General features: G+C 33.4%; 2 protein-coding genes across 5 annotated transcripts; one reads left to right on the plus strand and one right to left on the minus strand.

The window, feature by feature from the left end:
• The first annotated feature begins 8089 nt into the window (after positions 1 to 8089).
• LOC123268213 (tRNA-splicing endonuclease subunit Sen15-like) lies at positions 8090 to 9302 on the plus strand. The gene is made up of 4 exons (XM_044733138.1): positions 8090 to 8219; positions 8319 to 8400; positions 8797 to 8968; positions 9052 to 9302. The coding sequence occupies exons 1-4, from the start codon at positions 8196 to 8198 to the stop codon at positions 9284 to 9286; spliced, it is 513 nt and encodes a 170-aa protein (XP_044589073.1). The 5' UTR covers positions 8090 to 8195; the 3' UTR covers positions 9287 to 9302.
• A 389-nt stretch (positions 9303 to 9691) lies between these two features.
• Positions 9692 to 25046, minus strand: LOC123268212 (serine/threonine-protein kinase N). Of its 4 annotated transcripts, XM_044733136.1 has the most exons (12): positions 24955 to 25046; positions 24524 to 24811; positions 23865 to 23993; positions 22250 to 23771; positions 21911 to 22179; positions 21314 to 21472; positions 20466 to 20783; positions 20240 to 20391; positions 12390 to 12609; positions 12213 to 12320; positions 10919 to 11059; positions 9692 to 10856 (listed from the first exon to the last, which is right to left on the minus strand). In XM_044733136.1, exons 2-12 carry the CDS (start codon positions 24545 to 24547, stop codon positions 10713 to 10715), a joined length of 3186 nt encoding a protein of 1061 aa, XP_044589071.1. In that variant the 5' UTR covers positions 24548 to 24811; positions 24955 to 25046; the 3' UTR covers positions 9692 to 10712. The 4 variants fall into 4 exon arrangements, 3 of the variants coding, with proteins under 3 accessions (XP_044589071.1, XP_044589070.1, XP_044589072.1); XM_044733135.1 differs by having other exon boundaries at positions 24524 to 25025; XM_044733137.1 differs by lacking the exon at positions 21314 to 21472 and having other exon boundaries at positions 24524 to 25025.
• Positions 25047 to 26374: the final 1328 nt, after the last annotated feature.

Genomic DNA, 26374 nt, shown 5'->3' on the forward strand with positions numbered 1-26374 from the left:
TGAATCTTAAATTTCCAACATTCTTGGATGATAATTTTTGCAGCTAATACGACTGGCCCCAACAGTCCCAAAGGATCGAAAATTTTTGCAATATTAGATAAAATGTTCCGTTTTGTTATTTTTTGAGCTAAATCGATTGAATTGACTGTGTATATGAATGTATCTCTACCCGAATTCCAAACAATTCCGAGAGTTTTTGAAATTGGATTGTCCTCGATAGCACAATCTAAATCTAAAGTTCTTTCATCAAAGTTATCAAGAGCGTGTCGATGATTAGATGCCCATTGACGTATGTCAAAACCCCCGCGTCTTAACAATAAAATAATTTCATCTCGTAATTGTAAAACTTCGGATAGAGTATTGGCCCCGGATAAAAGATCATCTACGTAAAAATCCCGTGTTAAAATTTTAGCAGCGTTTGGAAAATTACTCTTTTCATCATCTGCAAGTTGTTTTAATGTACGTATAGCTAAGTAAGAAGCGGACGAAACTCCGAAAGTGACTCTATTGATCTCAAATGTTGCAATCTTGTCATCAGCATACCAGAGTATTCGCTGATAACGACGATCATCCGGATGGATAAGAATTCGTCGATACATTTGCGCGATATCGGCAGTCATAACGTATGTGTGCGTTCGGAAACGGAGTAGATGAGTAAAAAGTTTGTCTTGGATAGTGGGCCCTGTTAATAGAGCGCCGTTTAAAGAGGTATACCTTTGTCAGATTTGGCAGAAGCATCAAAAACAACACGCACTTTAGTAGTGTTGCTTGAAGCCTTGATCACTGGGTGATGTGGCATGTAATAACCGGATATTTGTTCATCTGATACCGGTACCGTGTGACCCAAATTTATATATTCCTGCATTACCTTAAAGTATTCTGATTTAAGATGAGGATCTGCATTTAATCTCTTCTGTAAAGATAAAAAACGTCTATAAGCCTGAGTTTTGGAATCTCCAAAATCGACCTTATCTACGCGAAAAGTTAGTCGTACTACATAGCGCCCACTTGTCTCGCGTGTCGTGTGAAGTTGATAATGAGCTTCGCATGAAGACTCTTCAAACGATTTCGAATTTTGAGACCCGGCATCTTCAATGATCCAAAAACGCGTTAATTGATTTGATAGATCTGTTAATTGACAAGCTACAGATTGATTATGATTTTCATCATTGACTCCCCCCGCAACAACCCAACCAAGTTGAGTTTGTAACAGGGAAAATCGAACTTCCCGGGGTCATTATCGACCACTTAATTAACGCACGGTAGGTCAGGGCTTTCCCTTACCTTTCGATTTTTGACAAGTAGTTTCGACTTGTCACCGGGCGTGCTAATCGAAAGTCCCCACTACAGTCCCCGTAAAATAAAGCGGGGCATAACAATAGGAAAGTTCGAGAGCCGGAGTTGGAGGGTTATAAAAGAGCCGACAGGAGGGACATGGAGGCTTTTTCCCTTCTGGAAGCCAGTGGCCTTTTGCCCTTGTGAATCAGTGACCTTGTTGAGATCAGTTTAAGTCAATAGAGTGAAAATTTGGACGTCGAGAATAAAGAGCAACTGCAGAGGAAGTTATCGGGGCATTTTTGGAATTGGACAACCCTGCTGCACCCTGGTTCAAGACGACAAGACGCCAAGCAGCTAAGCCCGCCAAGTTGGATCGGAGTATCAGTCGTCGTTGAATAAAACAATAATTGAGTCTCCAGGTATTTTCGATTATTGTAGACCAGATTTGATTATTGATTTAATTAAGAGGCTGAAATAATTAAATTTAATTTCTCAAGTGGTCATTTTTATATTAACGAATTCGTACTTTAGTTTTTATTGTCAAGGTCAAGTAGTTAGTTTTGTCGCTGAACTTTTATATTGAAAATTAAATTTAATTGATTAATTGTCAATTTATTGGTAGAGAATTTATTAGTAATTTATTATAGGTCTGTTGGCTATAATAAATTAATTTTAGTTAAGAATTTTCAAGACAAAGTTTGAATAAGAAATGAAAATGCGTGATTAAGTTAGTGAAGGTCATTCTATAATGTTCTACGGTTGTAAATTTTGTTGAGACGTTTTAGAATTTCAGAGTTGGATTTAAGAAATTGTGTTAAATTTAATTTAGGCCGGTGGGCTAAATTTAATTAATTTAGTTAATTTAGCGAATGTATTTATTGAGAAATTTAGTGAATTTAGAAAATGATTACCGAACTTGTTAAGAAAATTATGTAGTGAACTTTGTTAAAGATTATTTAGTGGAGATCAAGAAATGAAATAAATCAGTGGGTTTAGTAGAATAAATTGATTGATAACTTTAGTAGAAAATTTGGTTAAGTAAGTTGGAAATGAATTTAGTTAAGAAGATGTATTAATGAATTTAATGAATTAAAATCGAAGGTCGGAATTTTGTGTTAAGTAATTGTTAGGCGTAATTTTGGTAATTTTGGAAAATTCGAAGTTTTGAGATTCAGTTTTATTGGTAATTAAGATGTATGAATAAAGTAGAGAACTCTATAGAATGAAGTTAGCGTCGGTGGACGATTTTATATGGAAGTTAGGTCATTATGGTATTATATGGTATTCCGTCAGTTAGACGAGGTTGTTTATGTGAAATTAGTTCAGATAATTGAATAATTAAGAAGTTTTTATTGGGTAAAATATGTTGTTTGTTATTCCGTCAGTTGGAAGAGGGTTTAAGAAATTAATAATCTAGATGCGTAATGGTCTATGATTAAATTAGGAAATTAAAGATAGATGCGTAATGGTCTAAAATTGAGTTAAGAAATTAAGAAAATAGATGCGTAATGGTCTAAAAGTGAGTTAAGAAATTAAGAAGATAGATGCGTAATGGTCTAAAATTGAGTTAAGAAATTAAGAAGATAGATGCGTAATGATCTATGTTTAAAAGAATTTAATGATATTTAGTTGTAAGTTTTGGCAAGTGCCTGCGTAGGTGAGAGGTTCTCACAATTTAGTGATTGATAGGTTAATTTTAGGGGCAATATTTTAAGAAATTTTGTTAGAATTAAATTGTTTATATTGAATAAATAATTGAATTGTAAATTGTTAATAATTGTTTCTCAGCATTACTTTTACAGTCTTTCTCAACTTCTCACGACCCGATCTTTCCTTCTCATGCTCCCCGGTTTCTGGGACACCGAGTATAAAATCCCAGTGGCGCCCTTTTCAAAGAGAAAAGGGGTGACCAATTGGACAGGGCTAACCACCCCGTTACAAGTTTTTTGTAATATTAAGTCGCAGTCGTTGCGTGACAAGTTAATCTGTCCTATCGATAAAAGTGATAAAGTAGTGCCTGAGCCAATAAGTACGTCAACTGGTTTTGGTAGATGAAATTGAGGGTCGGCTAATTTTAATGTTTTCGGTATTTGAATAGATTCTCGTGGGAAAACTTTGTTTGGACTTAAGTCTGCAATTTTTGAAATAGTTAAGAAAGATAATGATCTTTTAAATTTATCGTTAGTGGATTTACAGTCTATTTGTACAATGTGTCTCGAAAAAGTTTGCATACCGTTAACGGCTCCGATAGGAATTGAACATGTTTGCATCAGAAGTTTTAATTTACTTGCTAGTTCGTCGGTAATAAAGTTGGCTGTAGCACATGTATCGAGAAGTGCACGAGTTTGTATGAAGTGTCCAGCCGAATTATGCATCTGAATGAGAGCGCTCATCATTAGTTGACATTGTGGTGCTCGTAAAGTGGTCGCGAAAGTGTGGTTGACTAGTCATGCTGCTGTTTCTTTTTCGATTGATTCTAGTTTGCTAGTAGTCGTTGAATTTGCAGCATGTCCTCTCGGAGGATGCTGAGTTGATGATTGTGAAGTTTAGAAGGTATGATGGAATTTCTTGCAGGTCTTGCATCTGGTATTAGACCGGCACGGTTCCTTGTGTACTCGAAGGCAATTTCTACATAATCCCTTTGCCTTAACAAAAGCTAGTCGTTTGTCTATAGAGAATGATTGAAAGGCTGGGCATTTATAAAGAAGGTGATCGTTACCACAGCATGAACATTTCGTCGAGTGTGTTGTCATAAATGATCTTACTTCAATTTCTGTCTTCTGAAATTTGTTTGTATTTCCCTGGCGTTCAGAGTGACGTCTTTTTGAGGAGTGATGTTTGTCATGAGATGCGAATTGATTAAGTGTGCTAGCCTTGAATGAATAGTCAGTCAGGAATTTACAAAAGTTGTCAACTGTCGGAAATTCGTCGTTACTTAAAGTTTCCTCCCACTTTTTCCTGAGTTCTGTCGGCAATTTTTTCTCAAATAGTCGCACCATCACACCGCCGCTCTTAAGAGCTGCTAAACTGTCGCTGTATTTTGACGTAAACAACTCACAAATTTTTTTATATTTTGCGAAGTCGGGTTTGTCATGTTAGGACAGTCAATGATCGCGTCGTAATGCTTTGCAATAAGAGCGCGTTTCTTTTTATAAGTTTCAGTTAATAATTCCCATGCTCGTTTGTAGTTTTCTGCACTAGTGTCAAAGAAATTTAATGTCAGCAGCAGCGCCGGTTAGTGAACCGCGCAAATACAAGAATTTATTAAGATCGTCTATGTCGATTCGTTTGTCGATCATGCTCACGAAAGTGTTTTTAAATGAAAGCCAATTTTCGAAATTTCCGTTAAATTTGGGTAATTCTGTAGTTGGCAGCTTTACGAGTTTTTGTCTTTCAGTCATGGTGGAATTTACGGTGGAAGCGTCAAATGTCGAATTGCCGGAGCCGCCGGGTGGATTCAAGGTTTTTATTTTGCTAGCAATCGCGTAATAACGATTGCGAACTTCTTCTGCTTGAATCAGTTCTTCGTTTTCTGGTTCTGCCACAGAAAGTTCGTCAGTCAGATCATCGTATTCTTTGAATAATTCAGTCAATCGATCTAAACGTAAAGATGCTTCAATATTATCGATTTTATCATTCGATAACGCGGTCTGTAATGTCGTCATCCTTGTTTTAATTACAGTACGTTTACGTTTTAATGCTTTGCCCGACATGTTGATTAACAATAATGAATTGACACGAAGTTAAATGTTAAGATTAAAGAATAAAATAAAATTGCACCGCTGATAGTATGATAATTAATAATTAATAATATATTAATATGAATTAAATTGCACAATAAAAATGTGAGTTAATTAATAATATTCAAATACCATATATCAAATGTGCAATAAATTAAGTGAAAAATGAATTGAATGAATTTTTTAATGATACGTTGAAAGAGAAAAAAAATAATAAATAAAATAAAAAAATTAAAAAATAAATAAAATCTTACGTAACTTGAGAAATATCAAGTTCCAAAACCTTATTTATGTTTAATGTTAAACCGTTAAGTATTTAAAACATAAATATTGAGCGTAGAAAAAACATAAAGGAAAAATAATAAATTAAATTTTATTTGATACTTGAGATTTTCTCTAACGGTCGTTCTTTGTTCCTCAACGTGTTGTAAGAAAAAGTAACCCGGTAATACTACATATGTTTGGCTGTGCGAAGTAAACAAAAAAAATCTTTTCCAGATGTAAATTTCTCAGAAGAGAAAATAAAATAACGTTTTTAAATAATAACCGTAAATAAAATAATTTATAATACTTTAAATATTGATAAATTCAGAACTGTTAAACGGTATATGATTAATATTAAGAAATCAGTATAAATAAATAGTCTAATAACTAAATGAATAAAAGATCAATTGATAGCTAATAAGAATGAAATTAAATATTGTTAATAAAATTGAATAAATGATTAATGAACTTTAATAATAATAGAATTGAATAATTTTAATAAAATATGGTGAAGAATTTTACTAAATAATAAAAATAAATTATCAAAAAATTAAACAGTCGTTAAATAAATAAATAATAATAATTACTGTATGGAAATTAAACAATAATTTAAACAAGTATTAAATAATACGTAAGTTTAAATAATAAATTAAATAAGCACATGAAACAAAGTGAATGAAAAGTAAATGAATGTAAAGTAAATACGCGACAGTAAATGATCTATGCTGCTGTCCCCTGGCCCGAGTTTGACAAATCGGATCCCCATATAATAGGTTATGTAATGATGATTAGCATATATGTAATGAAGTATTACATATATGATGATTAGTACCCCTTGAGCCCCGTAATATTTATGAGTGTGAACTTAGCGGACAACAGACAATCGATAACTTTGACAATCGATATCTCGGCGAAGGAACCGAATTTACAAAAAATAAAAAAATGAAGTTATTCACAATTTGGATAGTGACAACTTCATTTATTTATATTTAAAAAAAAAATTTTTTTGAATAGAAATTTAAAAAATAAAATTTTATCGAACGTAGCGCTACAATCAACATTTTCTGACGGATGAATTCGAAATAATATATTTGCATCTCTTTTGCACCAATTTAGACCTGCATTTCTTTTTTATTTCAAAATTATTATTATTATATAAATCGGACTGTAACAATTAAAAAAAAAGACTTAGCATAAAAATAAAAAAATGAAGGTCTTTATTACATCAAAATCTACACCTGTAATTTTTCAGAACTAAATTTTTTTAATTTCCTACCAATTTATCCATTTTTTTCTTACCAGACAATTTTTTATTTTAATATATATCCATTTTACTGGATGTATACATCCATTTATATATATATATTAGGGTGCTTTTTTTTCATTTTCGGTCTCATCGTAAAATTTTGTTGCAAGTACCCAAAAAAAAATTCCCTAAAAGTTTGGACCTTTAATATTAATATTAAGTGCTCAACCAAGGCGTGTAATGATTTCTCATTAAAAAAACTCAGAAACTCTGATTTTATTATTTTTAAATTTCTATATCTCAGTGGCATTTCATAGCATCGTTTCGACCACGGACGGATTTTTTTCAGATTTGAACTCTACAAAAGTGTTTTTCTTTATACCTCGGTCGAAAGTACGCATCTTTTGCACCTATTTCGAGCAGAAAGTTAAAGATTCGTGCATAAAATCAATATTTCCGCAGATATAACAATAAGTTTTTGTAATTTCAAATTTTTATCGAAAATCGCGTCAAATTATATAATTTTTTTTTTTTTTTTATTATCCATCACTACTTTCTTAACTTATTATTTTTTTTAAATATCGAACGGTAAAAAGATTTTCGATAAAAATCTGAAATTATAAAAACTTTATCATTCAATATTTCCGGAAATATTGATTTTAGCGACTTGGTGCTAAGACCTTGATTTTTAGTAGGAAATTGAATTTTGTACAAGTTTGTTATTTACATTTTTTCGGTAGATCTTGTCATTCACGAGATAAATTCGAAAAAACGCGAATTTCATGGAAAAATTAAGTTTAGAGGCCCTGTACTACCTCGCCGGTTCGAGTTACGACTTAGCCGCAAAAAAAAAAAAAACACTTTTGTAGAGCATTCAAATCTGAAAAAAATCCATCCGTGGTCGAAACGATGCTATGAAATGCCACTGAGATATAGAAATTTAAAGATAATAAAATCAGAGTTTCTGAGTTTTTTAATGGGAAATCTTTACAACAAAATTTCACGATGAGACCGAAAATAAAAAAATAGTCGAAAAAAAAGCACCCTAATATATATAAATGGATGTATACATCCAGTAAAATGGATATATATTAAAATAAAAAATTGTCTGGTAAGAAAAAAATAGATAAATTGGTAGGAAATTAAAAAAATTTAGTTCTGAAAAATTATATGTGTAGATTTTGATGTAATTAAGACCTTCATTTTTTTATTTTTATGCTAAGTCTTTTTTTTTAATTGTTACAGTCCGATTTATATAATAATAATAATTTTGAAATAAAAAAGAAATGCAGGTCTAAATTGGTGCAAAAGAGATGCAAATATATTATTTCGAATTCCTCCGTCAGAAAATGTTGATTGTAGCGCTCGTTAAAATTTTATTTTTCAAATTTCTATTCAAAAAAAAATTTTTTTTTTAAATATAAATAAATGAAGTTGTAACTATCCAAATTGTGAATAACTTCATTTTTTTATTTTTTGTAAATTCGGTTCCTTCGCCGAGATATCGATTGTCAAAGTTATCGATTGTCTGTTGTCCGCTAAGTTCACACTCATGTAATATTAACTAGTTTGTTGTTGTTGTCATGTCGAGTCCCGTTCTCAGTTCATCATCATCCATACATATTTAGTAATTAATTGTAAAAAATATCACAATATCTTAAATTAAAATGTATGACATTTGCCATCCAAGCGTAAGTTTGAACGATTTTTATCTGATTTTTTTTTTTTAATTTCTTAAAAACAAATATATCCTTTAAAGTATGTAAATTAATTAATTTTATTTTTTCTAGTATTATAGAATTAGTCAACTCGGATGTAAAAATGAACTCAAAATTACAACTGCTTTCTATATTTATATGGAATTATGTGAAGGTGATTATTTTTTTCATTTTTCAATTTTTAAACTAATTTAATTTCATTGTAACAAATGTCTGCTATTGATAAAACGTAAATTTTTTATTAGTAATTATTGCAATGTTTTTAAGTAACATTTATTAATTCTATTAGTGTAATGATGATTTTTAAACAGCAGACAAAAAATATACAAATTAAGTAAAAATAAATTAAGTTTAATAAAAAAAGACATTAATTTCAATTTTCTGAATGCATATTCTTTCGCTTTAATTTCATTTACATTTTCAATATATAAAAAGATGTAAAAATTCTATCATCTGCTAAATTTACACTCATTTAAGCTTTTATCATTGTTAATAAATCATGAATGAAATTCTTAGAGTTATTAATTCCTTTCAATTTTTATTTGTAAAGAAAAAAAATTGTGGGGTGTTGAATATAAATATGAGCAAGAATTAGATCTAATTTATCTTCTTGCAAAAACAAGTAAAAATGCTGACAGCGAAACATACATTCCTTGGTCATCAATAAGAAATTTAAAATTGCGTGATATTGTCGATATTCAAAACAAATTAAAATGTTCCAGGTAATGTTAAAAAAATTAAAAAAATTTTTTTTTACTTAATTATTTTTATATATCCACATCGTATAATAATTGATATTTTTTAGCTTTATACTGGCGGTAAAAAGTGGAGAAGGTATAAGTGTAATGTACAGAGTTTGTAAAGATCTCATTAAACCTTTGGCTCCTTCGGGGATCAGTACAAAACGCGAATCGATGGTGAAAAAATCAAAATTAGATGATGAAATTACAAGAAACAGTCGCAATTTATATCTATTAGCTAAATCTAGGCAAACAAAAAATGTAAATTATAATGAAGAGATTTTGTATAAAATAGAGTAAATGAATTACAAGACTATTTTAATTTTCTAATGAAATTAAAACTGATATATATTTTTTATTTTTTTCTCTCATGCACATTACATCTTTAAAATAATCAAAATATTATTTTACACGTTGTTAATTACCTTATTTATCTTTTGTGATTGTGTACAATGAACAAAAAAACGAAATTATGATAATTATTATCATTGATTAGTAATTTATATTTTATAAAATTATAATACGTTTATTATCGGATCTTTAAAAAAAGTTTTTCACTATTTAAAAAAAAAATCTAATGAAGATTTTAGTATGTGAAATATAATGAAAATTTATAATGGATTATTTACATAATTTATTATAGATTTGTTATAAGTGAAACAATCACTTGGACAAAAATCTTATTAGGATATATGTATATAAAAATTTGTTTATACCAATTTTTAAGGCCACTTTATTGTACATTTATGAACATAAAGTTTTGATTACTTTTTTACAGAAATATTTTGTATGGAAAAATAGATTTGGTCACAAGATAGTGGTTTTTACGGTTTTATAAGCAGCGAAAATTTTATAAAATCGCATTTTGTTGTGAGATATCAAAATAGATATGCTTTTTTTCCTCAGTTTGAACAAGACAATATAAGAAATTACAATTATTGAATTCTGTTATGAATATCAAATCATTTGATTTGTTTTTTGTTTTGTTTTATAATCACAACAAAATAATAGGCTTTCTAAGTCATTTTCAATAGTATTTAGCGTTCTGATTAGAATAAAGGCCTCTTTATATTAATATTATAATTTAAACAATTAAATTAAATTTGTTTGTAAAATAGCTACTTGTGCTTTGAAAAAGTAAAGGAAAGTAAATGTGAATTCAATAAAACTCAAAATCACATACAAATAATATTTAGATTGAATAACACTGGTGAATAATCTAATAATTAGTACTTGTTTAGAAATATATGTAGATATTTTTTCAATGTCTAATAACTAACATGATAAAACGCACAAACTGGAGACAAATATATATATAAATAAAAATTTTGAAAAAGTAACAGTAGATTTACATGATTAAATATATATGTTAGAAAAATACTTTTCTAATCGATTAAACTCTTAGAAAATTTCTATCTTATGAGATACGGAATTCACCTTAAAAAACATGAAAGAAAAGAACGACTGTATTCTAATTATATGATAATTAAAGGCAGAATTTAAAGAAATTATATAAATATTAAAAACCTTTTTTGTAATCAATAATAATATGCAATTAATTATATTTTGATCCGTTGAGTAACTAACTTAGAGTAGTCAAAAAAATAATTTTAAAAAATATACATTTGAACCGAGTATCAGTAGTATTTGATCGTGACAACTGCTTTGTTCATGAATATATTTACTTTTTTCGTCTTCAAGATATGCATTCATTATTTTAGGTGTGTTAGCACCAATCAGCCATGTATGTGAAATTGCGGAATAGACCTTGTTCTAGTTCACTGAGCGGCCGTGGATCTTTGGGTGGTGTCAAATGAGGTTTTTCTGAAGTGAATTCTTCATCAAAGTTGCTAACATCCTCCACTGAATGCTAAAAAATCAATAATAATTTAATTAATATTAGTTTACAATGAATAAAAGTTATAAACTTACAATTACTGGTACAAATGGTGGTTTTACTCGTCGAAGAAGAAGATCGTCCCAAACAATATGTCGGAAAAATGACTGTTTCTTAACATCTTCAGCGTCTCGTTCACTACTACCAAGCCTTCGATCTGGATTTTTGCGCAATAACTGTCAAAATAATTTATTTCATAAGTTTTTAATTTAATAATTAATGCAAAAACTTGTTTTCTGAAAATTCAATTTTTAATTTAACAACTTTTCTTAACATAAATATAAACTAAAAACAAAATGTCAAAGAGATCTAAATTGATTAAAAAATTTTAAGTAGTTGTAGTCAGAGCTGGTGATTCATAAGCCCAAAACTTTTTAACTTTTTGCTGATTAAGTACAAGCTTTGTTTTCAGCTTGGTGTTAATGTATCCCTACTACTTGAACATGATAAATTTTTCATGATTTATTAATTAATATCTACATTTATTTTTTATTTGTTAGTTATTGTATAATGTTAGCTTAGTTTTTTAAGACAATCCTAACAAGGATTTCTTAGTTATAATCTCATATGCAAGTAAACTTTAAATTTAAAAAATATATCTGATAGTATAACTATACACTGTCTAGAGTTTATCATGCGATAATAGTTGTGACACCATAGTCCTACAAATCGATTTGTTTAAAATTTTTATGATGTAATACCTTACTGAAAACATTTATATGAAACGGTTCATTTTTTTTTACCTAACTTCAATAAGTTAAGAAATTTTTACAAGAAAAAATTTTAAGTTATCTTTGATTGTTTTTTAAATCTTAGAAAAATAACACATTTTTTTCAAACAATCGTTATCTATTATACTGAAACATTCAAATACTGTTTCTTTAAGGGTCAATTATTTTATAACTGAGTTGAATTACATACTTTTTTTTCTTTAAGTAAAGTATGTTGAGAAATGGATTTTTGAGATAAAAAAAAATTAAAAATGAAAAACTTCGAAAAATTATTGAATTTTCTTGAATAATTAAAAAATTATTTAGTAGATATTTTTTAATAATTAATTTTTTTTTTATAAAATACGTTCAAAGGAAAAAATTTTGAATTAAAAAACGCGTCATTTAATAAATTTTTCCAAAAATCATAAATACTTTAACAAAGCTAATAACTTTTCTCTACTGGATACAAAAAATTTTTTTAACTTTGAATAAATATTGTCCGTAAGACCTACACAACACTCAACAGAAATTTTTTTACCAAAGTCAAAGGTATTGGACTTAAGTGTGAACTAAACATAAAATGACTTATTGTACTAATAAATCAACAAGATCTTACCCTTCTCATAATGGCAATAGCTTCTAGTGACAAAAAACGTGGATAACGAACTTCATCATTTACAATTGAGTCAAAAACTTCTTCTTCATCATCTCCCGGGAATGGAGACTGTAAAAAAATAAGTATTAAATAAATCTTAAATAAAGAAGTATGAATGAGTATTTGAAAAAAACTTACTTCTCCAACTAGCATTTCGAATATCAAAACACCAAGTCCCCACCAATCAACTGCTCGAGTATACGAAGTTTCAGTAAGAACTTCAGGAGCCAAAAATTCTGGAGTACCGCAAAACGTTCCTGTTCGATCACCAAATCCCATACCTTCTTTGCACAAACCAAAATCAGCAATTTTAACATAACCTTCCGTATCAAGCAAAAGATTATCTAATTTTAAATCTCTAAAAAAAAAAAAACAAAAACAAGAGAACATAAATTAATAATTTATAAAATAGAATTAACTAAAATTAATGACTTTAAAAAATATGTATACAAATCGACCGTTTCTTTTCAATTATATTAAAAAATTGATAGAGTATTCTGAGACCTAGATCCTGCTACTCATCACGATTTTCTATTTCCTTTTTGAATAACATAATAAAAAAATTAGAAAAACGGTAGACCCTGAAGTCCATCCGAGCAACTTCCCGCTAATTCCATACCTAAGTGCTTAAAACTGCACTAATGATGTTTTTGAGCTCTCTGAGCTTAAAAAGATAGCTTTCTATGCTTTTGAGCTCTTCGAGCTCAAAAGTCTGATAGGAGTTTCATAGAACAATATTTTTTTAATTTTCAAACCGCACTAACTTTTGAATGAATCAACCGATTTTCACGCGGTTGGCAGCATTTGATGCAATTTTTTCAGTTTCATAAAGAATCTTCAAGTTTGAATTGATAAAACTAGGAAATTTGGAGTAATTCCAAAAAAACACTTTTTTCGGTTTTCTTTCGTTCATGATATCTCTTAAACGAATTGACCAATTTTGACCGGCTTGACGGCGATCGACGTAATTTTTTCATGCTAATAGCTGATTAGTTTTTGAAATTGATCAGTGCAGCCGTTTTAAAGTTATTTCAAAAAAGGTCGGAGTTATGTTAAAAAAACACTTGTTTGCAAATATTTTATCGAGGATATCTCTCGAACCAATCTACCGATTTCTACGTTTTTGACGGCGATCGACGCGGTTTTTCAAGCTCTAAAAATGATTTGATTTCATCAAAAACGATCCGAGAAGAAATGACGAAGTTATGTCAAAAAAACACTTTTTTCGGTTTTTTTTCGTTCACGATATCTCTCGAACGAATCAACCTTGACCGGATTAGCGACGATCGGCGTGGTTTTTCAAGCTTAAGGGCGGAGTAGTTTTTGAAGTTGATCGATAAAGACGTTTAAAAGTTATTCCAAAAAAACTACTTTCAAAAAAAAATTTTTTCTTATTTTTTTTTAGATTTTTCAAAATTTCTCAAAATCTATCGGTTCAAATTCACAGAAAATCTAAGTTTGAGGGAACTCTTTAGAACGCCGTTTAGTAGATTCAGATCAGTTTAGTCGTCCAAAAGTTATAAGTGAGTCACATAGTCACACACACACACACACACACACACACACACACACACACACACACACACACACACACACACACACACACACACACACACACACACACACACACACACACACACACACACACACACACACACACACACACACACACACACACACACACACACACACACACACACACACACACACACACACACACACACACACACACACACACACACACACACACACACACACACACACACACACACACACACACACACACACACACACACACACACACACACACACACACACACACACACACACACACACACACACACACACACACACACACACACACACACACACACACACACACACACACACACACACACACACACACACACACACACACACACACACACACACACACACACACACACACACACACACACACACACACACACACACACACACACACACACACACACACACACACACACACACACACACACACACACACACACACACACACACACACACACACACACACACACACACACACACACACACACACACACACACACACACACACACACACACACACACACACACACACACACACACACACACACACACACACACACACACACACACACACACACACACACACACACACACACACACACACACACACACACACACACACACACACACACACACACACACACACACACACACACACACACACACACACACACACACACACACACACACACACACACACACACACACACACACACACACACACACACACACACACACACACACACTCGGGGCAGAAGAGATACTGCTACCGGGCGCGTCTCCCCGAGCGGATGGGAGAACGCTCGCTGTCCTTGGATGACACTTTATCTCTTAGGTGATGAGGCACAGCTGTTAGGAGAAAAGCAAAATAACCAAACAAAATACGCGCAACGAAGACGGTGAGAACCACGCAAACACCTCCGGATCTGAACAAAAAATCCCAGACGTTTTCGGTCACTCCTGAGAAAACACAGCATAGAGAAAAGAAAAACAAGAAGAGGCCGCTATCCACGCCCAGCCCTTCCTCGGAAATCGATAAGCCAGCACATAAGAAGACAGCCCGGGGTGATACCTGGACCAAAGTGACTCGGAAAAACAAGAAAAAGGAAGAACAGGAGCCAGTAGCTCAATCTGCTACAGCCCAAAACCAGCCAAGCAATGTTGGCTCTAAGAAACCGAGGAGGAAGAAGATAAAAACTAAAGCTGTGCTTGTCCAACCAGCTGAAGGGCGAACATACGCCGATCTCCTCAAGGAAATCAAAGCCAAGGTTAATCCGACAGAGACTGGAGTAGACATAAAGTCTATCAAACAAACGAAGCGAGGGGTCGTTCTCCTAGAAATAGGTCGCAAGACTGAAGACACTACCGCTTTCACGGCTGCGATAAAAGCAGCAACTGCTAACATCGGTACAGTCAGAACGCTTACACCAAAATCAACGATCGAGATCCTGGACTTGGATGCCATCACTACTGAGAACGACGTCCGCGAAGCACTCAAACGTGACTTCACCGACAGCCTGGAGATCAAACGGGTAAATTTGACAAAGCCTACTCGACGGGGCAACCGGGCAGCCTTCTGCGAGATAGACGAGGCTAGCGCGTTCAAAATCCTTGACAAGGCTCGTATAATGATCGGATGGGTCAACTGCCGCATTCGACCAGTTGTAAAAGTAACACGCTGCATCAGATGTCTCGGATACGGGCACGCGACGAACTCCTGCAAGGGGCCTGACAGAAGCAAGTGCTGCTTTAAATGCGGAGGAGGAAACCACAAAGCTGCAGACTGCGTTGAACAGCCAAAGTGCTTCCTTCTGTACAGAGGAACAAGAAGCTCCAGATAGCTTATGTCATATTCCAGGCTCCGGGGCTTGTAAGGTATTCCGCACCGCACTTGCCGAAGCTACGAAAGGGTAGAAATGACACGCATACTTCAAGGAAACCTGAATAGATGTGCGTTGGCGCAAAATTTACTTCGCCAGCGAGTCTTTGAAGAGAGGATCGACGTTTGCTTCATCTGTGAGCAATATCTAAACCTCCAAGATAGGGCATGGTTCGCAGACAAAACTGGCACGGCGGCAATCTGGATTGCAAATACAAAGAACGTTACCACCATCAACAGCGGAAGTGGAGCAGGTTTTGTCTGGATTCAAACCCCCATAACCTACTTCATCAGCGTCTATCTCTCACCTAACGAAGGGATTAGTGTGTTCCGACAGAAACTGGCAAATATAGAGGATGTGATCACCAAGTTCGACGGCGAAGTTATCGTAGCTGGTGATTTCAATGCTAAATCGGCTGAATGGGGCGCTGATTTCTCCGACACCAGAGGCAACGAGGTCGCTGACGTCGTGGCTAGACTCGACCTCATAGTGCTAAATACTGGGAGCACCACGACTTTCAGAAGACCGGGGTACCAAGAGTCCATCCTCGACATTTCGTTGGCGACTCCAAAATTGCCAACATGATTGAAAACTGGACAGTATCCGAAAAATACAGTGGCAGTGATCACCAGTTCGTGACATTTAACGTTGGATTGGCATCTGCTCCGGTACCACAACACGACCTTTCTAAGCGAAAGTGGAATGTCAGGAAGCTTGATCCAGAGGCACTGCGAGCTTCACTTGCACGGAGCTGGTCTACCCTTCAGAACAACCCGACTCCGGATACTTGCAGCGAGACAGAAAGGACAGTACTAAATACGATGAAGGAGATTTCCGCCGCATGTGACGCCTCTATGCCGCGGTTGAAAAACCGGAGTTTTCGCAGGCCGGCGTACTGGTGGTCAACAGACATAGCGGAACTTCGCAAAATGTGCCATCAACTACGTCGCCGCGCAACGAGAGCCGCCAAACGCTCCCCAAGCCAGGAATTGTATTCAAAAGAGTACAAGCAGGCCAAAAAGATGCTAAATCGAGCCATCAAAGCAAGTAAAAGCAAAGTTGTGGAAAGAGATCTGCAACGATCTCGACAATGACATCTGGGGTAAAGCCTACCAAATTGTCGCCAAACGACTTGGAAAGGCTTCACCAGAGGCGCCGAAGCCTCCAGCCTTAATGGATAGCATCGTGGCGGAGCTTTTCCCCAAACACCCGCCGCGGGAGAAGAAACACTACACTAAAAACAACGAAGTAACGCCCTTCACAACTAAGGAACTACAAGACGCGGCCAAGTCACTCAAAACAGGAAAGGCACCTGGACCTGATGGCATCCCGGCATCGGTGATCAAGATTATAGCCCTGGAATACTCAGACTTACTCCTGAACACCTACAACGCATGCTTGGCAACTGGCACCTTTTCCGCGGTCTGGAAACAGCAGAGATTGGTTCTCTTAGACAAAGGTAAGGGAACCCCCATAACACCTTCGTCGTTTAGACCACTCTGTATGCTAGACATTGCTGGAAAATTGCTCGAGAAGCTCATACAAGGGAGACTTCGCGACGACATCAACCGTGCTGGAGGTTTTGCCACCAACCAGCATGGCTTCCGGAAAGGTCATTCGACAGTCGGAGCGATCAAGAAAGTCATAAAGACAGCAACACAAGCATGGTCTGGTAGCCTCAAAGCTCGTAAAGTATGTCTTCTCCTCACGCTAGATGTCAAAAACGCATTTAACAGCGCAAATTGGGGAGACATTTTAGACGCTCTGGAGCACAAGTTTGACGCGGAGCCAGAAAATCTGGCACTAGTCGACAACTACCTTGACGATAGAAAGCTAATAGTGGAAACTACTGAAGGCCCACAAAAAATACGCCATAACGGCTGGCGTGCCGCAAGGCTCAATAATGGGGCCTGATCTATGGAACGCAGACTACGACGAGCTTCTTGAAATCCCGTTGCCAGAGCAAGTAGAGCTAACAGGCTTTGCAGACGACGTTGCAGCTACTATAGTGGCGGACAGCGTGGAAGAGGCCGAACTGCTAGTTCGGGAAACCATCGACACCGTCGAGACTTGGCTCGATAAGCATCACCTGAAACTCGCCAAACAGAAAACCGAGATGGTCGTTCTGACTCGTCAAAAATGGTTTCCAAAACCATTCGCTATGGACATGGGAGAAACAACGCTGACGTCAACAAGGGCCCTGCGGTATCTAGGGGTAATGATAGACGAGAAACTATCTTTCCGTGAACACCTCGACAGTGCATGCAAGAAAGCCAGCAAGACTGTGTCTAGCCTAGCACGAATTATGACCAACACCATGGGACCAAGAACAAAAAAGAGAAGAGTTCTTCTAGAAGCAGTCCACTCGGTACTGCTTTATGGAGCGGAGATATGGGCAGACATATTAATGCAGAAGACCTACCGGCGAAAGATCGCAGCAGTACAGCGGCGAGGCGCTCTCAGGGTTGCCTGCGCCTACCGCACAGTTTCCGAAGCGGCTGTATTGGTCATTGCAGGAGCCGCGCCCATCGACCTATTAGCGTTCGAAAGAGCAAAACTCTATGACGCTAAAGACAGTGATGATAACATGAAGGACGCAAGAACGAGGATAAAGGCGGAAACGCAGCAAGAGTGGCAGGACCGATGGACATCGGGAGAGACGGGCAGATGGACGGCGCGCCTGATCCCAAACATCAACGTCTGGCTCTCTCGGAAGCACGGGGATACGGACTTCTTCCTGACCCAGCTATTGACGGGACATGGGCAGTTCAACGCCTATCTTTTCAAGATGGGTTTGCACAGCACACCAACGTGCAAATACTGCCCGGATAAAATCGACGACGCCAAACACACATTCTCCGAGTGTGCTCGATGGAAGGACTACAGAAGAAGCACCGAAGAGATCATAGGCACCAGGCTCTCCCCCTCAAGCCTGGTGACCTATATGATCAAACAAGAGGAAAACTGGTCAGCTGTTGCAGTTTATGCACAGCACCTCCTGAAAGACAAAATCGCAGAAAGGGACCAGTAGCCAGGAGTAGGCGTCGTGAGACGCAGCACGACTGGATTGAAGTAATGCTAACGCGGTTCCAATCCAGTCCTCCCCGTACCATCTAGGGGAGAGGGGAAGAGGAATGTTTTTTTAGTGGGTAAAAATCTCCACACTACCGACTATCGATATCTGCCGGAAGATGGGCGGCAGAGTTAACGATACCGGTGTCTTTTGAAGATCTTTTTTCGTACCTCTTTACAAAAAAAAAAAAAAAAAAAAAAACACACACACACACACACACACACACACACACACACACACACACACACACACACACACAGACAGACAGACAGGCATAGTGATAATATCGCGGGGGTAGTCAGGGAAGCTTCCTATGACCTTAAAACGTCGATATCTGATGAAAACTCGATTTTTGCAAAACGGGGTGAAAACAATAACTTCCCGATTTTTGAAAATCTTCGATTTTCTTAGCGGGAAGTTAAAAAATTTTTTTTCCAATTATAAAATTTTATCATTTACCAGCAAAATCTAGATGCAACAATCAATACAATATATTTTTGTGAAAAATTGAATACTCTACAAAAAATCTCTGATATTTTCGATGTAAAATATTTTTTCTAAAGTTATTCAAAGTCAATATAAATTTTAGCACAAATTCAAAAATTAGATACAAGTAAAAATTCTGATAAAAAAAAATTTCTGTATTATTTAAACAGAAAATAGAAAATCGTGATGAGATACTTATGAATGTTAATATTGAGAGCTCACACCGAGATTTTCAATATTCTTTAAAAAGATGTGGTCGATTTTCTGAACTCTCAAATATGTATATTTAGAATTTGATTATTTTTTAGAGTAAAATAACGATTGACTGACTTGACTCGCTTATGAATTTCAAATTGTCATTTTTCAGGAGTTTCGAGTGAGAATTGAAAGCGTTACTAAAAGTTTGAAATTTCATTCAACAATTAATAAAAACTTAGTACATCTACTGTAAAAAATTAAAGTCTGTTTTTATGGATATTCTGTTAATGCAAAATTAGTTCACTAACATTTTTTTCGGATTCCAGTGATAAAAATTTTGATTCTTAATTTTGATTCTTAATCAACGATTGCGATAAAAACGTTACTAAAATAATATAATATTTTATTGATGTTTCTCAAATCATAAGCTTAGAAGTGACACTAAAAATAGAATTCATTATTTTAAAAATAAACATTCGACCTTACTCGATAAAAAAAAGTCATTTTCTATATAATATGAAATAAAAATAAATGTCTCGCATACTAAAAAGCTTTTTGAATTCCCATAAAACTAATATATGATAAAATTTTCATTTAATTTTTTAAATTGAAAAATGAACTCGAAATTTCTAGAATGGTATCACAAGTGAATAAGGAAAATTTCAAGTTTGATACCATCATGAGATATGAGCTTAATACATAAGCTGAGTGATTGATTAAAATATAATAAACAAATAAATGAAATTTAAAATAAATTATACCTATAAATAATGCGACTTTCATGTAAATACTGAAGTCCTAAGACGACACAAGCTGAATAAAAAACAGCACGAGGTTCTCCAAATACATCTGCGTGTATATGCATCATTAAATCACCTCCCGCAGCGTATTCCATGACAAAGCAAACATGTGCCTAATTTATAAGATAATTTTTTTTTCTATTATTTAATTTAAAATTGAAGTAAATAAAAAATCAATCATATTTACCTCTGTTTGGAAGCAAGCAAATAAATTGACAAGGAATGGATGTCTTGTAGCATTAGCAACTTCAAATATTCTTTTTTCTGATAACAAAGATTCAACTTCGTCTCTGGCAATAATGTCTCCCTTTTTTAAAGCTTTTATAGCAAAATATTCTCCAGTATTTCTATACTGTGATAAAATAACTTTGCCAAAATGACCTCGACCGAGAACTGATAGTAATCGAAAATTATCTAATGTCATTCCAGTTAGTTGTGATTGTCTTCGAGATTCATAAGCACTATCTCGGTATTGCAATGGTCTTATTGGAATTTCATATAGAACCTAAATAGAAAAAAAAATCATTAATTATGTTAATAAAAACAAATTGAAGAAACCCTCTTTATGTTTTCGAAAGTATTTTTAAATAACATAATATTATTATTTGGTGACTAAGCATCTGTTTTTTTATTCGTTAAGACTGAATAGTTCTAGGACAAGCGCTTTTCTAATATTTTCCTTACCATTGTTAATAACAGAAGAGTAGTAAGATATTATAGTACTGTATTTACATCGACTTTTAGTAACACAATATAGAAATGTCATAGAAGAAGATTTGTCACATGCATTTGTTATATTAATGTCATGTATTCAACGTTTTTCTTATCAGTTTTGTTGAAATGAACAAAGCGTTTCCAGGAATCGAAAGCAAACCAAGGTACTTGTAGAATCAAACAAAAATAGAATGTCAGGTGTAAGGGTACCCATTTTAATATTGAAATAAAGTGGAATGATGAAAATGAAAGTATGAAATAAACACAAATGTTATTAGATTTTTTTGTTCCGATAGCACTTTTTTTATAATTCCTATCTACCTCATCTTCAGGGAACTCGATCACAGGTTGAGGCGAGGGAGTGCGCGGAGAAGGTGGCGCTATCAGTACGGGGCGAGGCTCCGTGACAAGAGGTCTTAAATTTGCACCCATTTTGTCCTCGTTGTGCAGAAAATCAAACTCCTTAAGTGCACTCTGTAACTACATTATCAAATTCTCCCTGCTTACCAGTTTCATACTGTTTTCTTAAAGTTTTTTTTTATCATAACTTTTTATTAAACAAAATATTTAAGCAATTCTAAAAATTTTTTTTTTTTTTTTGGAAAGACAATTGTTATAATCATTTATTTTCTTTGCCAGTCGTTAATTAAAATTTTATTTTGTTTTTTTAATTTACTTTAATATTAATAAATTTAATTTTGAGCGGAAAAATTTTTTTTTGAAAAGAGTGTAGTGACTAACATTACTACCATTACCACCATCACCGCAAGTTATAACTGCTTTACTTTAGTATCACTATAAATTTAAAAAATATTTAAGAAGTGTACATACATTATCTACATCTAAAAAAGTGGATGCTTGCTTTTATTTGAAATAAATGTAAATTAGATAATTAAAATAATTAATTATGATACTTACATCATGATCAAGTTTAGGAGGTTGTGGTAGAGCTGCCAAGTTTGTAGAAGATTTTTTAGATAAAGATGTCGAAAATGTAGGTGGTGGTGGTGGTGGAGCTAATGGAAGTGAGGGCGGATGATTTTGTGTTGATAAGCTGTTACATGATGAAGACATTCCTAAAGGACGAGTACCACTAAGTCCTCCTTTTTCAGGATCTGGTAATTCTCCAGGAGTTTCGGCTTTATCTTCAACTGGTGTATCAAATGTTAGTTGTAACGCTTGTGCACCTATTATAAGTAGCTTAATAAGGTTATCTCTATTAAATAAATAAAAGTACAATAGTTAAAAATAATGTACCTGATGGAGGACTTTCAGAACTTCTCGTGTTATGTAATGAAGGTGCGGATCTTTTAAGAAGTCTTCCCCACGTAGCAACATTAATATTCATTTGGTTAGCTCTAGGGAAATTTTTAGCTTGTTGTTTAAATATTTTTCTTTGCCTTTGAAGTCTTGGTTTTCTTGAAATCATAGGATTAAGAAATTTAATTTCAGCAAATAGTAAACCTTGAGGTTCAAGCTGAAGCGCCATACCATGTCGTACGTCATCAATAAACTCTTCAAGACGTAAAAATTTAACAGCGCACAGTGAACGCCAATCTTTCCAATAAATTCCAATTTCAAGTTCACGAGATTTATCTAATTCAATAGAGAACCTTTGGTCCCAAGCTTGTTGCGAACATGGTCGCCAACTAGTTTGACCTACCGTTTGATTATCCAATTTAATGACAGCCATTATGTCATTACAAATTTCATCTTTAACACTATATGATTTACTCGAGCTACGTCCTGTCACACCTTTTACAAAACTCCGGAGATCTGGACTAGCAGGATGATGTTCTCGACGTGTTCGTCCTGGTACTTCTTCTGCAAGATCTTGACAACCCATTAACCTTACTTCTAACTGTCCGGTAACTGCTGCACATCGTGAAACAGAGACCGGGACAGCAGTACGTCCCTCAAGAGGTCCACGAAACGGTTGAAGAGATGTATATGTTACAGGTAAAGGACTTGCAGATTGAACATTTGCCAATTCTCGTTTTAATTGAACAGCCGTAGTACTGTCAGGTGGTAGCTCTTGTCTTCTAAGATCTAATGCCATTCTCAACAAGTCCAACTTACGACTAGACTCCGAAAGACTTGCTTGAGCTTCAGTAAGGGCTTTTTTGTCAGCAACTTTGGCACTTTGTAGAAGACGAATAACATTTTTAGCTCCTTCTACAACAGCAGCTTCAATCCTTAATCTATGACGAAGTTCTTCTACTCGTTCTTCAAGAGCCAACTCCAAGCTTGGTTCATACTTATCTTTATTACCAGTTGCTTCACCATTATGAAAAGGCGATTCACCCCGAGCATTCTGTTGTTGCCTTGCTTGTCGAACCTTCATTATTCTCATTTTAAGAAATTCTATTTTTGCCCGAGAATCATCCAGCATTTGCTGAGCTTCTTGTAATAATTTTTTATCTCTATGTCCACTCGTTAAACTTTGAATCATATTCTCAGCTCCTTGTTTTACCTTTAATTCAATATTAAGCTGCTTTTCTAAAGACAAAAGTCTTAAGTCTGTAATAAGTCCTTCTTGACTTGGAGATGACGAATCAACAGGTGATGATTGTGTATCTTGACCATTAGAATAGTCTCTTTGTGATGCTTGCGGTTGTCCTTGAGTCAAAATTATTTGACTCTCGAGCTGTTGTAGTTCAGCTTGCAATTCATTTAATTTACTATTAGCTTTTTTTACAATTATAGCAACATCCGACAATGCTTTACGCCCTGATGCTACTTCACGAAGCTTCTCGGCACCAGCTTTTATTTTCAATTCCTAAATCAAATTTACATTAATCAACTTTTGTATTTTAAAAAATTTATTTTTAGATATGTAAATTAATTTTTAATAATTACGAAATTATCATACCTTTCGTATTTCACGGCGAATGTGTTCACGTAATTCATCAAGGCGTGCTGGAAGAGGCACTTGATCACTCCCTGCGATTCCATACTTTTGTGACAATTCTGTCACAACTGGTTGTCTCGAATAATCATTCTGAAATAAAACATCATTACCTTGAGCATCATTATTTCATATTAATTTATAAATCATAAATAAGAACATTTTTTTTTTCAAGCTTTTAGCTAATAGAAAAATTACTTTAAAATTTTCATTTGGAACAATCTTTTTTTTTTCTTTTTTTTTTTTTACTTTCTTCTCTCTATTTTTTTCATTTCATTTTCTTATTTATATTTCATCATTTACGCAGCCACGAATTCTAGACTATAAAAATCTCGATGGTAAATAAGAAGAGAAAAATAATAAAAAAAGAGAGGAGAAGCATTGCGAGAAGCACCAAAGAGGAGCGAAATGATGAGACAAATATAGAGAGGAAACAATTAGAATTGTCAAATAAAGTAAATTGGAGTACTTATTTATCCGTCATTATATTATTGTATCTCAACAATTTAAAGTCAATCAACCAAATATATAACCAAGTACCTAAAATTTAGAAAGAAAACTTTAATAAAATTTCATTTCATAGTACTTTGGGAAAAAAACCTCATTTAAAAATATCAACTCACCTGATAATAACTTGACTCCGCCATCTTGGTCACCACTTTTGACCGATTACTTTCTATCTATGTTCTGTGTTCTCTCGTACGGTATTCATCATTTCATTGTAATTTCACATAATCAATTGGGATTTAAAATTTTTTTTTTTCATATTGATGAATTAAAAATACTCTGTTACTACTTATTTTGAATAATGTTTCTTTAATATTATCACTACTTTTTTCGTTCACCAGGTGTATTCTACGAATCACCAAACACTGTAATCTTTCCTCTCTCTTTTTAAATTTTTATTCGAGCTAAAGTCAAACAAATACAAATATAATTTATTTTAATAAAACTTATTTATTTTGACACTTATTGAGATTGATAATAAGATTGATAAGACTATTGAAATTTAAATAAAGAGATATCAATTGGTGTACAGTAAGTATCAATATACCTATAGCCTATAACTATTAGCAGATAAAAAACAAATGCAACTATATTCCACCGCATCTGATGGAATACTGTTTGTTACTGACTACTGACTGTAAATGATTTCATTACCAATCAGAAATCTACACTATAGTGCCGTCAAGTGCCACGTGACTTTTCAACCAATTAGATTTTCCATATTCACTGCCATATTGATTTTTCTAATTGCCGCGAAAAGTTAAATGATCAAAAAATTGAAAATTATCATATTGAAATTACTACTTGAAATTTTTTTTGTTTAGCAAATTGTTATGCAAATTTTTCATTTATTTTAAACAATTAATTTGTTAAAAAAATTGTTATGTGTAAATATTTTTAACTTTATCATGTTTTTTAAATTACATAAGGTAAAAGACCCAGTTATTGACACTGGCCTACTTGTTTGACACTTGCAATTTTATTCTAATTAAAAAAATAAAATGTCCTCAAAAAACTAATAAAATTAATAATTTAAAAATTATATTTATTAAGTTATTAGAATTGATTTTTTTTTTTTTTTTTTTTTTTTTTTTTCATTAAAATAAAATTGCAAGTATCAATAATTAGAGAATAATTCATGTGTATGTAGTTGATAATTGATAGTAATATTTTTTTTTCAATAAAAAAATTATTTAATCTTTTATAGTTACCTACAAAATCTATACTAATAAATGGAGAGCCGATTTTTTTGTCTGGTTATACTGCGAGAAGTACTGAACCGATCGGAATAATACTTATACCATAAGATGCAGCGTGTTTCGGAGAAGGTTTTAGTTTATGATATGATGGTGATTACTTATCCGGAACCTATATTTTTTTGACTTAGAAATAATGAATTTTTATTGTAACTAAATTTATTCTATTCGATTGTCATTTGTTTAAAATAAATTTTTTAACTCTATTAGTTATGTTTACATACTAGGCAGATTTCCTCATTTATGAGACCTGCAATTTCTTTAACTGGAACTTTCAATGCTCATTACAAATTTTTTTTTTTCAAATCAATTATTATTCATTTTTATAAGAAAGACACGGGAATGTTATAATAACTGCACATTGAAAGTTAGAGCGAATATTAGTTAGAATAATTATATGGATAAAAAAGGTGCATGCCAATTCGATAGAATTGAGAATCTGTGCAAGTCAAAACAGACCGTAATTAAATTTCAAGTCTAGATCTAAAAATAATAGTTTAAAAAAAACTAAAAACACGCTTTTTATAGAAAACCAAACTCAAAAATAGAAAATAAATTTTAATAAATTTAAATTAAGAATAGTGTTAAAAATTTCCATAAATATAAATTAATAATAGTGTAAATAAAAAAAATGTATTTTATTGTAAAAAAAGTGTGGGTGCATCGTGTCAATAGTTATAAATATTTTATTGACAGATATGAGTAGAGTGA

Source organism: Cotesia glomerata, linkage group LG6 (assembly GCF_020080835.1).
Source record: "Cotesia glomerata isolate CgM1 linkage group LG6, MPM_Cglom_v2.3, whole genome shotgun sequence".
NCBI lineage: Eukaryota > Metazoa > Arthropoda > Insecta > Hymenoptera > Braconidae > Cotesia > Cotesia glomerata.